This window comes from Arvicanthis niloticus, chromosome 2 (genome assembly GCF_011762505.2).
Source record: "Arvicanthis niloticus isolate mArvNil1 chromosome 2, mArvNil1.pat.X, whole genome shotgun sequence".
Taxonomy (NCBI): domain Eukaryota; kingdom Metazoa; phylum Chordata; class Mammalia; order Rodentia; family Muridae; genus Arvicanthis; species Arvicanthis niloticus.
In genome coordinates, this window is record NC_047659.1 from 67,331,703 (window position 1) to 67,346,474 (window position 14,772).

The following is a 14,772-nucleotide window of genomic DNA, read 5'->3' on the forward strand; positions in this document are numbered from 1 at the left end:
GGAAGCCGTGGTCAGTGGTTATACGTTCACCATTCCAAGATGGCGCTGGCCTCGTGTCTTCCCAGTAGTAAACAAGTAACTGCGCAGCTGCAAAGGCAGAAAGCCCGCCAAAGTCACTGGCCAATCCCGAGGCATAATATTGGGTGGTGAGTGAACAGCCAATCAGAAGTGAATACGTCACTCTAGGGTGTATTTAAGCTAGGCCTCTTCCTGTCTTCAGCCCTTCCGCGTCTTTCCGCTTTTGCTGATACAGAGTAAAGCCTCGTCTGTGGTGATACCCGATTATTGCCTCACGTGTCCTTATTCGCGGGCGAGGGGGGACACGGGAGGTGCGCGCAACAACACCCGAGGTCACCTCTGGTACACATGCACATGCATGTAAGTTCACACCCACCCAAACACAGGCATAGTGCTATTCAGATTCAGAAATAAACAGGTGTTAATATGTGGTTCTTAAAGGAACCCAGTAAAGAAGGGCAGGGTTGGATTTCACTGTTGCACTGTTTGGAAGGTGTAGGCCCACTAGAGCTCCTCTCACTGTGCCCCACAACCCTGCTCAGTACAAATGTGAGATGTGAGCAGGACACTAAACAGGCCCCCTGCCTGTATGCTGCCTCTCTCCGACCCATCGAGACTGTGTCCACTTCAGTGTTAGCTATGCAAAAATTTCAGGTAAATCTGTTTTTCTTCTTAGGACTAACGTTAGCTGTGACTCTCATGTTTCCTTAGCCCTGCTGATCTAAGTAAAAGCCAAATCGTGCTGAGAATGCGATGTCTCCCTCAAAAACAAGGGTTGTCAATTCCTGATTTAGTTCCTTTTAGAAAAAAAATGACAAGAATTCCAGTTAGTTCTGTGAGAAGCAGCTATCAATAGCAACGCGTCTTAGTTTCCCATTGAAAAAGCACTGGGATAGCTTTAAAATAAAAACAAACCAGCATCGCTCTGCTGGACAGGCCCCAGGAGACATGGGAATTCCCCTAGAAACACCTCTCACAGAGGGCAGGACCCCAGCAGGCTGCCGCCAGGGTACCCTCCCTGCCTTCCCCAGGGAAGAGGACCATGAGGCCAAAGACTGTCTTCACTTTTAGTCTTGGAGGGCTGAAGAGGAGTGTCCTTTATAAAAGCAACACTGCATTTTAAGGCACAGCTCTGAGGTAGCCAGGAAGGTGAGCCCTTGGCTTCCTGTGGCTACCATGAAGACAGTAGAGTCTCTCACAGGTTACTGAACCACAGAATTTTAAAACTAATTGTAACCTCAAGTGATATCAAATTCCATGTAGTCATACGTAAAAATCAAAAAGATCAAATTACTAGAAAATACCATAGCTAATGACAGTTAAAATCTCCAAAATTAATCATCCTAAAGTGGTCCTAAAGCATTTCAGTGCTTGCCCACCTCTGGGCTTCAGTGTTTTCATCCCTGGGTTAAATCCCTGGGTGAGTGATGGCGTTCCGAGCCACTGGGACACCAGCTGGATGAAGACACAGGGCAGATCACAATGAGACAAGGAAAGGACACACAGCAGACTAGTTTTCACAAGCTCACGGCTTGCCCAGTGTTTCTCAAGTTTCTCAGCCACAGCCCTGAGGATGTTTGGGGCCATTTTCTCCTTGTGGTGGACTCCTGTGCAGAGGGGTTAGTGTGGCGGGCCCGCTGCTGCCTGTGAAAGCTCTGTTAGGTTGGCTTCTTGACTGGTGTCTGGGAACTTGGATTGGGGATGGTTCCCATCACCCACAGAACTGGTAAGCGAGGCTCCCTGTGCCCAAAACATACAAACAAGACTGACTGTGCCAGGCAGGGCCAGCCTAGCCCATGCTACAGTAACATGCCACATTGAAGATCCTGGGTAGATGACAAAAACTTGCTTACTCTGCAGGAACCAAATGGCCCCCTCAGACCACCCATTCGGAATGTAACCTGATCCAGCCTTGGCACAGGGTGCTCAAGTACAGCAGTTTCCCCAGCCTCTGAATTCCCTATGAGAAATTTTTGTGAAGAGTTGGGGATTTTGGCACATGCCTGTAATCCTGGCACTTGGGATGCAGAGTTGGGAGAACTGCCACAAGTTCAAGGCCAGCCTGGTCTGTAAAGTGAATTCCAAGCCAGCCTCAACTATAGAATAAGCGTCTCTCTCTCTCAACAGAATTATCTATAAAGTGTGCATAGCACTTATAACCCTAGCAAGTGAAAAAGAAGATTATAAATTTGAAACCAGCCTGGACTACATAGTGAAACTCTCTGAAAAAAGCAAGGGCTACGAGTGTGCGGGTCTGTGTCAGAGCTTGTCTAGCACACAATCCCAAACCCTGAAAAAAAAGGCAAAGAATTTCTTTGATATTTTCATTTTGATAATAAAAATAGTATAGGAATAATTTTATTTTGTCCATACTTAATAATGGATATTAATTTTAAAAATTTAATACCTGCTATGGTTTAAACACTAACAAAATTTATGCTGATATTTTTATTTTTTGTTTACTGTTTACTGTTTTTTGTTTTTTGTTTTTATTGTCAGAGTTTCTCTATATCCCTGGATGTCCTAAAACTCACTCTAGACCAGGCTGGCCACTAACTCACAGAGATCTGCCTGCCTCTGACTCCTGAGCGCTGGGGTTAAAGCCACCACTGGCTGACTCATGCTGAAATTTAACTTTCACTGTGAAGAACAAAGATGGTGGAGACGACATTCAACTGCAGTCTGTGGAGGTGAGACCCCTGGAAGGGGCTTCCAGTTAAATGAGGCCATCAGGCCTAACCCACTGGGTCTGCAACTCTATAAGAAATAAGAAGAAGCATGGACAGGAGAGTCTGTCTCACTGTGTGATGCTCGGGTACCACCTGGATGCGCTGCAGAGTACCACCCAGCAAGAAGGTCCTGCCAAACCTGACACCCCAGCCCCTAAATAAAAGAAGAAATAAGCCTTTATGCTTTACAAATCACTCAGTCTTTGGTACTCAGAGCAACAGAAAATAATGAGGTGCTGGGGACCAACCCCAAGTTGTTCTGTACCCTCCCTCACACAGCACTCTCAAAACACATCACAAACCCAAAACCATAGACACTCTTAAAAGAAAACATCTGTAAATCTACCAGAAGCTTGATACAGCAGTGGTTTCTCCTTTTAATACTGACATTTACACCAAAAGTACAATAACCTAAGCAAAAAATCCGATAAACTGGGGTCTGGGAGACATTAAGGCAGGAAAGAGCTTGCTGTGAAACACAAGGACCTGGGTTCAATATCCAGCTCTCATGTGCAAACACTGTGTGGTGGCATGTGCCTGTTGTAGTCCTGGTGCTTGGAGACAGACAAGGGCTCCCTGGCCAGCCAGACTCCATGACCTGGTGAACTCCAGATTCAGTGAGACCTTGTCTCAAATGTAAGGTTTCCAGTCATAAGGAGAGCGAGTGAGGAAGACATCTGAGTTCAGTCTCTGGCCTCCAAACACAAGTACAAATGCCACCCCTGACCCCTGGAGAAAGATACTGAGACAGGGACAGAAAAGAACAGAGAGAGCAAGGCAGATAGACAGACAGGGAGAGGAAAGGGGGAAAATTGGAATTCATTAAAAGTAGAATCTTTTGTACCTCAAAAGTCACTCCCTATCAAGAAAGTAATAAGCAGCCTACAGAACAGGAGAGTATATTTGTAAATCACATAGCCAACAAGGCAGCATGCCTGGACTATATAAAAAATTTTTTAATTTTACAGTAAGAAAACAATCAATTTCAAATGAGCAAATAATATGAACAGGCATTTTTCCAAAGATGTCATATAAATGGCCATAAGCACCAGAATAGACACGCAGCAGCGTGGTCACTAGGGAGACACAAAGTGCAGCAATAGTGAGACGGGGCGTACCACGTGCCCTAGGGTGGCCCGAGTTAAAAGCGAAGATATGACGCGACCGGGAAGATGGGAAGACTGAAAACCTTACACGGGGCTGGCTGGCGTGCAGTGCTGCAGCCTTTGGGAACTGCTCCGGTGTGTCTTCTAGGAGTTACAAGAGAATTACCACACGGCTCAGCAATGCCACTCTCAGTGGAAAGCCAAGGGAACCACAAAATGCAAGCTTCCACAAATGTCTGCATTGGAAAGTCCATGGCAGTATGTTCATACAGCTAAACATTAGAAATAATCACAACTGCCATCCACGAATGACCGGGTGAATTGAACATGGTACAGACACACAATGAAGCAGCCAATGAGGAGAGAAGTACCCGTTCTGGGAAGTCTTGTGCAAGCAAAGGATGCTCCAATCACCAACTCACTGAGCTCTACCTTGAAACTACTTCTAAACAGTCTCCAGCAAAGAAAGGGCTAGACAGAAGGCCCACCACATCCCTGCAAACAGACCTTTCTCCTTACTCCACAAATGAAAATATGAGCCAACTAGATGCCAAACCCACTTCAGTGGTTAAAGAGCAGACCTGGCCTGTGTTCCATCACACTGACAAAATCCAAAGACCAAAGAAGGCAGCCTTCCATGAGTCATGATGCCACAACACAAGTGCCACCCTAGGAAAGTGCAGCCTGCAGTGGGAACACAGTGCAGGGGACTATGTTCCAGGACAAAGAAAGTGTGGCCCACCCTTCCCCAAGCAAACACTTTCAAGGTGACACTGAAAGGATGAGCAGGAAGTTACACCAACAGAGATAGGGAGAACAATTTCCAAGCAAGGCTGGAAGGACGGCTTGGTTGGTAAAATACTTGCTAAACAAGCATGAGGGCCTGGGTCAGATCCCCAGAGATACGGTAGAGAGCCAGGAATGGCAGCATGTGTCTAGCACCCAGCCTGGGTGGGAGGCTGGGAGAAGGGAGGGACTGAGGGGTCCAGACAATCGAATCCCTTAAGTTCATTGGCTAGACAGCCCAGCTGTGTTGATGAGCTTCTGGTTCTGTCTCGGAAAAACTGGAGAGAACTGAGGACAGATACCTGAGGGCTATCTTTGCCTATATACATACACACAAATACACACAAACACAGTCACCCACCACAAATACACACATGCACACACAACACACATGTACATGTGTACACAACACACACATATGCACATACACACACATCACAAATAAACAAATGCACAAGTGTAGACAAAACACACACATCCACACACCACATTCAAACACACACACACACACACACACACACACACACACACACACACTTCTAAGAAATGAAGAGTAAGTTTACAGAAAAATAGGGAGAGCAAAGCCTATTCTAAAAAGTAAAGGAAAAAGTCCCTGGAGAGCAGACTCACAAGTATGGCTTTATCTGGAAGGCATTGGAAAGGTAGGACCAAGCTGGACGGTAGGGATACTAGAATCAGGCACACAAAACAGGACATCACTTAGCACCTGAAAGGAGACAGCAGTGGGCCAATGCAGGCAGATCCAAAGGAGAGGGAGTGGACAGATCCAAGACATATTTCTGACATGGACAGACTTGCTAATTTGCTGTCTAAGGCAGAGAGGGAGGGGTCCAGAATGCTACAAATTTCTATTTCGTGAAATTAGTAGACAGCCCTAGAGCTCCCTAAAATACTGAGAGCCATAAGGCATGATGGGTGGAGCAGGCCAGCGTCTGCAGTAGACACCTGGCTTGCTGGGGTACCCCACACTGAGCACGGCCAGCACCCACACTCTGTAACGGCACCCTGGCCGTGCTGAGCCATCTTACCCTGGTGCTTTCTCTGGGAGAGCCATCTCAGCTGACAGTGGGCTGAAAACAGGAATGCTGACATCATAGCCCTGCCGGTAAGTCCAGGTAGAAAAGCCGCCACCAGCCAGCAGTGCCCTGTAGGGAAAAAGACTTGGTTAAACACAGAGAAAGAAAGGTCCCCATGAAAAGTGCCAGGGAAGGGATGGCAATGGCTGAGTCTTAATAAACACAGCAGACAATGTGAGAGACCCTGTGCTTAAGAAGCACTGATACACCCCTAACTTCCAGCACACCACCCAGGCATCAGCTGCTTCCCAGCAAATAACCAGCCCTCCTCCACTGTCTAAAGTCTCTCCTTACTTTCCATCAAAAAAAAAAGTACTAGATTTGTGTGTGTGTGTGTGTGTGTGTGTGTGTGTGTGTGTACCAGTGCATGAGCCGTAGCACATGTATAGGTCAGAGGACAAGCTGTGAGACTTGGTTCTCTCCATGCACTATGTGGGTTCTGGGATAGACCTCAGGTCATCAGGCTGGGTGACAAGCCCCCTCACCCATTGATCTACCTTGACAGTCTCTGTGTCATACCCTTCAGACCCCATCTGCTTCCATGGAAAGCAAACTGTATCCTTTTTAAAACTTTTATTATTTTTAGGTGTTTTGCCAGCATGTATGTACACATATCACTTGGCGCAGTACCTACACAGGCCAAAAGAGGGCATGAGATTGCCTGAGATTAGAGTTATATGGATGGTTGTGAGCAGCCATGAGGGTGAAGGGATCAAACTCAGATCCTCTGCAGTACTCTTGACCACTTAACCAGCCGGCATCCACACTTTATCCTCAACACACCCACAGCAACAGGAGTAAGAGCAGGTCTACAGGAGGACTGGACAGTCACTTCTCACCCTCTCCTGGAATCTCACAAGACTACAGATAAGGAAAGCAGAGGTGGCCGGCAGGTATCATGTGTCACACTACCTCAGCCCATCAAGGCCCCAGTGCCCCGTCCAGCCTGGGTCTTGTTAATCCACTCCCCCATTGATCGATCTGGAAGCAGGGCCCAGCTGCACCCTCAGAACCTTTCTTGGAGTTTGTGGGCACTAGCATTCTTCCTCCTTAATTAGAAAACACCAACCAGATGTTTTAACTGGATCCAGCAAGTGTGACGATGACACTTCATCAGACAAAGGAAGCAGGTGTGGGTCACAACCAGCTTTGGCTGTTCTTCTGTCCCAAGGCCCCAACCCATCAAAACCACTTTCTGGGGTGATTTTGCTAGTTGCACACACCTTGGAGTCTGAGTAAGCACAATGTCTGAACTGAGAAACTACACTATTCTCTCAATACTGATTACTACCAACCCCTTCCACACCATGATGACAACTTACACTCCCTTCTAATATGGCCAGTTTTAAGTTCAGAGATTTTCAAACCACCCTGAAAATCTCACTCTGTTTGTTTAAGCACTCTGAAACCAAGAACGGGCGAGTGGGTAACGAGCAGGCTCAGAACCTCGCCAGCCGCCTGTCTACTTCTAAGATGTAATGACTATCCTCTGTACCAGCACACGCTCTGATGTTTTCCTGATTAACATGCAACACTGAGTCCATCCAACATGAATTTGGGCGGCTTCCATGGCTGTGATGGCAAGCAGACCCTGCAGGGCTCAGGGCCGCTGTGCAGAGAAGCAGACATGCACCTTATAGACAGGCACCAGGCCACACAGGTAAGGCAGCACTATGAGTGATTGGGCTGTTACCCTCAGCCCCACCGGGAAGTGGGTGTGAAGTATGTTTCCTTTCTCACATCAACATTCACTGTTAGCTGATTATGATGTCCTTGTGGCCCCAAACACATTATTATGTTGCAGGGAAGGAGCAGGTGTGCAGAGGCAGGGAAGCGTGTCTGAAGCCAGCCTGTGTCACACACTCATGCACACACACATACACAGGTCATCTCCCCTTGTGATCTCAGAAAGAACCCTGACGGCATGTCAAACTGGCCTCAGGCTGGACTGTCCTGAGGACCCTGCACTGTAAGCTCAGCCTCTTGAGCAGAGCAAGCTTCCCATGGCACTGCAATCTGAGTGCCAGCTGCCCTCGCTTCTGACACATGGTTCATATTGACGGCAGAGTGGCTGTCTGAGCGGGACAGTCTGTTTTCCTACCACAGATCCCCAAACTGGAGCTTGGTTCCAGAAGAGATGGAATCGAAAACTTGTGGCCAGAAACTCTGAGTTGATGATCCTGCTGATGGCCGGCCAAGGGGGCAATTGAGAAGGTCTTTAGCACGGGGCTAGCCTGGGCTTCCTGACTCTAGAACAGCTCCCTTGCCGCCAACGCTGAGCCTCGCCGCTGAGCCTCGCTCCCACTGCCTCCCGTCTCCCATCCATGTGGGCCTCCTCTACCACTGAGCTTGCACAATGCCAAACACAGGAGCCTAGTAGTGTATCAGTTTATTTAAAGAAGTATTGTTGAGCAGACTGTGATAGGCTTTTAATCCCAGCACTTGGGAGACAGAGACTGGCGGATCTCTGAGTTCAAGGACAGTCTGGTCTCTATAATGAGACTATGACTCAAAATAAATATAAATAAATAAAAATAAAACAACAATAATGTTGAACAGAGCTTGGTGGTGTGCACCTATAATCTTCAGCTCAGAAACCTGCAGTTGAAGATTGTTTGTTTCAGGCTAGTCTGGACTACAGAGAGAAGATATCTCAAACAACACCTACTCTATGGCCGGAGAGATGGCAGTGCGGTTAGGCATGGTTACTGTTCTTACAGTAGACCAGCGTTCAGGTCTCAGCACACAGAACTGTGTATAACTGTCTCCACTTCCAGGAGATCCCGTGCCTCTGGTCTCCAAGGGCACCTACACACATGAAGTGCACATAAACTTATCCAGACACACACATATACACTTAAATAAAAAGAAATTATTTTCTAGGTGCTGTTAGTTTTAGGTATGATAATAGTGTATGGTTAATGCAGAGGTCCACACAGGAATGTCTGCATATGGAATGATACGAGGTCTGGGATTTGCTTCTAGATATCTGGGCAAGCAGGACATCTGGAACAGCTGGACCAAGACTGCCTAAGGTGGTGGCAGTGGGGTATGGAGTTCACTATGCCAACCCTCTCTTCTCTTGAATAGGATTCAGGTTTCCTGAGCAAGTTCAAATCAATGACTATATACACCCACACCAATGCAGATATATGTACAAGGCACATGAAAGAAAAGCTAATGAAAATTCAAGGTGGTAACATTCCAGATCATGTCTGAGAAAATCAATATCAGTTAAGCATTAAAGAAGTCTAATATGCTCCCACTAAAGTTAAACTTAACGTGCATGTGGGGCAGTGGGGACTATAGTTGTGACAGTTTTAATTGTTAACTTGGCACAATGTGGACTCACCTAGGAAAGTACTTTTCTAGATTAGGCTGGCCAGTGGCACCTCTCAGGGAGAGGAGAGAGGAGGTCACCTTAACTATGCTATTAATTACGGGAAGACCCAGACTCCAAGCAGGTGCCACACTGGATATGGACTGTACAAGCAGGCAAGAAGAGTAAGCATGTACCTCTCTCTCTCTGCTCTTCACTGAGGATGTGAACAGCTGCTTCCTATTCCTCTTGATGTCCCTGCAATGACAGACTGCAAGCTAAACTCTGTCTCCCTTAAAGCTGCTCCCCTTGGGGGTTCACCTCAGAAACAGGAAACGAAACTAAGACACCTTCTAACAGCAAGGGACTCTGTCTCTCTCTCTCTCTCTCCCTCCCTCCCTCTCTACCTCCCTCCTTCCCTCCCTCCCTGTTTTCCCTCTCTCCCTCCCTCCCTCTATTCTCCCTCTCTTTCTCTCCTTCCCTCCCTCTCCCTCATGAAATCAGAAGGAGCTTAGTTTGACTCCTTACACACTTGCATGCATTTCAACTCTTGTTCATAGTACCTATGTTTTACGTGCACTGTTCCTAAAAATTCGAAGAGAAACAGGAACGCATTTATGCAGTATAAAAGATACACTTGGGCTTTGGACTCCAGCTCAGTGGCAGAGCACTGGCCTGGCATGCAGGATGGAGGCCCAGATTCTACTTCAGTTCAGATCCTTGTATTCCTCTAAGCAAAACACTGCATGAGCAAGCAGTCCATGAGTTCAGACTTCAGTGATCTGATCTAGCACACCTGCCTCCAAACTTCAGAACGTCAGACACCCAGCTCCAGCTGACCCTATCCCACGATTTGACAAACACACAAGCAAGGGAAGAAAGCCTTGAAAAACAAGCCAACGACTCCACCAAGGCACCAGTGACACTCAGAAGGCATAGAGGGACTGCATGCTGATCCCAGCGGTTTCACCTTCCAAGTTCCACCAGCCAAGCACCAACTACCAAGAACTCCAACACTCTCCCGCCCACTTGATGCCTTCCCATATTTAATACTTCATTAAAAGTTAAAAAAAAAAAAAAGTTCTCATGTGCAGAGTATACAGCAAGATGCTGGCAAAAGTGAAGTGTCCTGTCAGGCATGGTGACACACATCTACCATCCTGTACTTAGGAGACAGGCAGGCCATGGACCTCTGTGAATTCAATGTCAGCCTGGTTCACATAGTGAGTTCCTGGCCAGCTGGATCTACATTGTGAGATTATAATTTTTTCTAAGTGAAATATCCCAAACAGAACAGAGCCTAACACCCCAACAGGAGGGGTAGACTCTGCACCCCAGCTCCTTCCTGACCTTCTCTGTTCTCAGAAACATCTCCCTTCTTCAGAAGGACATCAGCAACTATTTGCCCCAATAGGGTCCTGGATCCACATACACACAACCCGTTCCATTTTAAAGCTAGTGGGAGTGATCGTGCCCTTAATGTTTACAGAATGTCAGTTTTCTCAGGCTTACAACCTGGGAATCCGATGATCCTTCCTTTGCCCATATTCCTTATAAATCTCTGCTTTTGTCTAGGTGTCTATAAAAGCAGCTCAGTCAGCAGGCCAGTCAGGGATAGCCTGGGATAAGTGCTGCTGCAGATGTGTGTGGCCACACTGCCCTCTGTCATACACAGGGCTCCGTATCCCTGTGTGACAGCCACACTGCCCTGTGTGACAGCCACACTGCTCTCTGTCACCCACAGGGCTCTGCATCCCTGTGTGACAGCCACACTGCCCTCTGTCACCCACAGGGCTCCGTATCCCTGGTGACAGCCACACTGCCCTCTGTCACCCACAGGGCTCTGCATCCCTGGTGACAGCCACACTGCCCTCTGTCACCCACAGGGCTCCGTATCCCTGTGTGACAGCCACACTGCCCTGTGTGACAGCCACACTGCCCTCTGTCACCCACAGGGCTCTGCATCCCTGTGTGACAGCCACACTGCTCTCTGTCACCCACAGGGCTCTGCATCCCTGGTGACAGCCACACTGCCCTCTGTCACCCACAGGGCTCTGCATCCCTGGTGACAGCCACACTGCCCTCTGTCACCCACAGGGCTCTGCATCCCTGGTGACAGCCACACTGCTCTCTGTCACCCACAGGGCTCTGCATCCCTGGTGACAGCCACACTGCCCTCTGTCACCCACAGGGCTCTGCATCCCTGGTGACAGCCACACTGCCCTCTGTCACCCACAGGGCTCTCTACATTATCATATGTCTTCTAGTAATCATCCTATTGCCAGACAGAAACTCAAACCTGACTTAAGCTAGCTACCAGAAACACAGAAGGTTCAGACCAGCCATCTGGGCAGATACATGACACTGTACATTTCCACAGATGATAGCATTAGCCTCTGACAAGCTGAACACAGCTGGTCTCGGGATGTGACCTCCATAAGTAACACTGATCTCAAGTTCGGCATCATCTAACAAGACTATGGGGGAAAAATGAATCTGCTCACTTACGTGTAACACTCCTGTAACCTGAACACTGTCCTGAGCTGGAGCCAAACTTTCTGCTTTCCTCAACGATGTCAGCCAAACACTAAAAGAAGTAACATGCCCAGCACCTCATCCTGGAACATTCCAGGAGTCAGCAACTAACATGAGTAAGCAGACGCATGAGGGGGCAGGAATTGCAATGAGTGAGTCGGAGTCAAGGGCACAACCGGTGGCCAGCTCTCCCCACCTTCTGCTTTACCAGGAAGAACAAAACCAGGGAGGGGAGAGTGGGGGTGGAAGGTTTCCGTGAGGAAAAATCATAGCCACTGCATTCATAGGATATGTACTTCCATGGACAAGTATCATTCCGAGGAGCAACGGTAATCACAAACCTACTCTCAGCCATCCCAAATATTGGCACTACTCTAGTAGAATGAATTTGAGGCGGATTCTCAGTAGACAAAGCTACTCTAACTCGTTTTTTCGCATTTCACTTCATCCTTCCATTTATCGTTGCAGCTCTCGTTATTGAGCATCTTCTATTCTCCATGAAACAGGCTCAAACAACCCAACAGGTCTAAACTCAGCCGGAGGAGGGAAGAAGCCTTGTAGGAAGCCGCAGTCAGCGGTGATACATCCACCATTCCAAGATGGCGCTGGCATCCCATGTCTCCACTAGTAAACAACTAAGTGCGCAGGTGCAAGAGGCAAAAAGTGCGCCAAAGTCAAAGTCACTGCCCATCCCGGGGTGTATTATGGGTAATGAGTGAACAGCCAATCAGAAGTGAACACGTCACTCTAGGGTGTATTTAAGCTGTGCCTCTTCCAGTCTTTCGGCCTTTCCGCTTCTGCTTATACAAGAAGTAAAGCCTCACTGTGGTAACCACCCGAACACCGCCTCTCGTGTCTCTCTTCCACGGGTGAAGGGGACTCCGGAGGCGCTTGGAACAAAGCCTGGCAATGACGGGCACACTGGCCACCTCACGGACTGACTTCAGTACCTTTACACATCTGCCTGTAGTGGCTAATTATGCTAATTATGCTACCCAAAAACTCATTTGCAGTGTCCTGCACACAGGCTAAAGGAAGCCTGTCCCAGTTGGCTCTGATTGTGAAATAAAGTTGCCGATGGCCAATGGCTGACCAGGAGACAGAGGCAGGACTTTTAGGATTCCCAGGCAAGAAATGCTGGAGAGGGAGAAGAAGGGAGCCAGCCATGAGAGGGCCAAGGACAGACCATGCGATGAAGCGGGAGGGTGAGATGGCCAAAATGTAGGTGCAAGGGGAAAGCAGCCCACGGGAGGGCTGCCCAGAAGGAAGCGGGGCAGCAAAGATAAAATATAGATGTAGAAAGTATTACTCAGGAATACAAGAGGGAAGCGTGTGCTGGCTGCGGGAGGCCTGGAAGTGCCCAGCCACTGAGCTAGCCAAGGCAGAGTAAATATAATGGTCACAAGTGCGTGTGTTTCATCGGGAACCCAGCCCTTGGGTGGGTGCGGACTTTTAAGTAATCACTGCTACATCCAGCCCTTTCTCCTCAGAAGCTGCAGCACCACTTCTGGCAAAGGAGCCCACATTCAGAAAGCACGGGCACCATTAATCCTGAACCTAAGTGTCTTGGAAACTCTGCTGCTACACTTGACACTAACACTAGCCCAGACGAGGAAAACAAGACAGTTCTTAGAGCTGCCCCAGGACCCCAGCTCCAACTGCTTTTACAGGTTTACACAGGTTCAGCATTTCTGTCTTAAGAAGGGAAATGCCTAAGAGGGCTTTCTAGTTTAATAAACAATTCCAATCATAAAATATATCCAAGCAGGTTCAGGAACCTAATTTTTTTTTTTATTTTATTTATTTTTTCAAGACAGGGCTTCTCTATGTAGTCCTAACTGTCCTGGAACTCACTCTGTAGACTAGGCTGCCCTCAGCCTCAGAGATCTACCTGCCTCTGCCTCCTGAGTATTGGAATTAAAGGCATAAGTGTACCTCCATACCTGTCTAGGAATCTAAGTTTGATTCCTACTTAACTTACGCAATTCTCAGAAATCCACTGAGGGACAGGCTCCCAAATGCTCACCTGTCTCTGGGGACATCCAGGGCAGTGTTGTAATCTGGGGGACTTCCAGGCAACATATTGAACAGCAGGTGATTTGTTCCTCGATCCCACCTATTGGGAAAGTAAACAACCGAGAAAATCCATAACCATGAGGCAATGAGTAACACACTTGTACAAACGATCCCAGCCTGTAACAGCGCCACCTGCTGGGCACAAGTATAAGTAGCCACAACAGAAAGGCCTCTCAGATGCAAGGTAAGCCCCAACCGGGCAAATAAAAAGTTAGAAAGATGTATACTTCCAGCTTGTCTGCTACATAACCATTTCTGATCATAAAACAAACAAAACAACCCTGAAACCTACCTGAATGCTCAAGAAACAAAAGTAGGGCTGGAGATGGCTCCATGGTTAGGAGCACTGGCTGCTACTCCAGAGGACCCAGGTTCTAACATCAGCACCCACATGGTAACTCACAACCATCTGTAACTCCAGTTTCAGGGGATCCAATGCTCTCTTCTGGCCTGTGAGGACACTAGGCACACATATAGTATACAAATATACATGAAGGCCGAGCATCCATACACATTTAAATAAGTTAAAATTTAAAAGAAACGAAAGTAAATAAACTATGGAAGACTGATTAAATATATTACAGAATCTCCATAAAATGGATTAAAAACCATTCAGAATTACATACAAAACAGTGACAGTCTAGGGAGATGATTCAGTCAGTAAAGTGTTTGCTGAGGACTTGAGTTCAAGTCTCAGCACCTATACAAAGCCAGGTACAGGGGCGTGTGCCTGTGACTCTACTGTCGGGGAGCAGAGACAGGAGGAGGAACCCGGGGCTCATTGACCAGCCATCCAGCCAAATGGGCAATCTCCAGACTCAGTGAGAGACCTGTCTCAAAAACTAATTAGTTAATAAATAAGGTAGACAGTGATAAAGACACCCAACATCAACCTCTAGGCTTTGCATAGACAATTGTGTGTGTGTGTATGTGCGCGCACACACACGCACGCACGCCCCTGTGTATGTGCATGCATGCACAAACACACACCATGAAATTATTTATAAAGATATTCACAATGCATTATGAGAAATGAAGTGTCTATAGATTATGATCACATAATACCATTCCTGGTCATCAAAAAAAAATGTTTATAACCATACACA

General features: G+C 47.5%; 1 protein-coding gene across 1 annotated transcript in view; it reads right to left on the reverse strand.

Annotated features, from left to right (window-relative positions):
- Window positions 1-14,772, reverse strand: part of Ext2 (exostosin glycosyltransferase 2) — a 126,064-nt gene that overhangs the window by 103,995 nt on the left and 7,297 nt on the right. The window contains exons 3-4 of the mRNA XM_034495017.2: window positions 13,617-13,706; window positions 5,689-5,805 (exon numbers count right to left, since the gene is read on the reverse strand). Of these exons, the coding sequence (XP_034350908.1) occupies window positions 5,689-5,805; window positions 13,617-13,706 (207 nt within the window). The remainder of the gene's footprint in view (window positions 1-5,688; window positions 5,806-13,616; window positions 13,707-14,772) is intronic.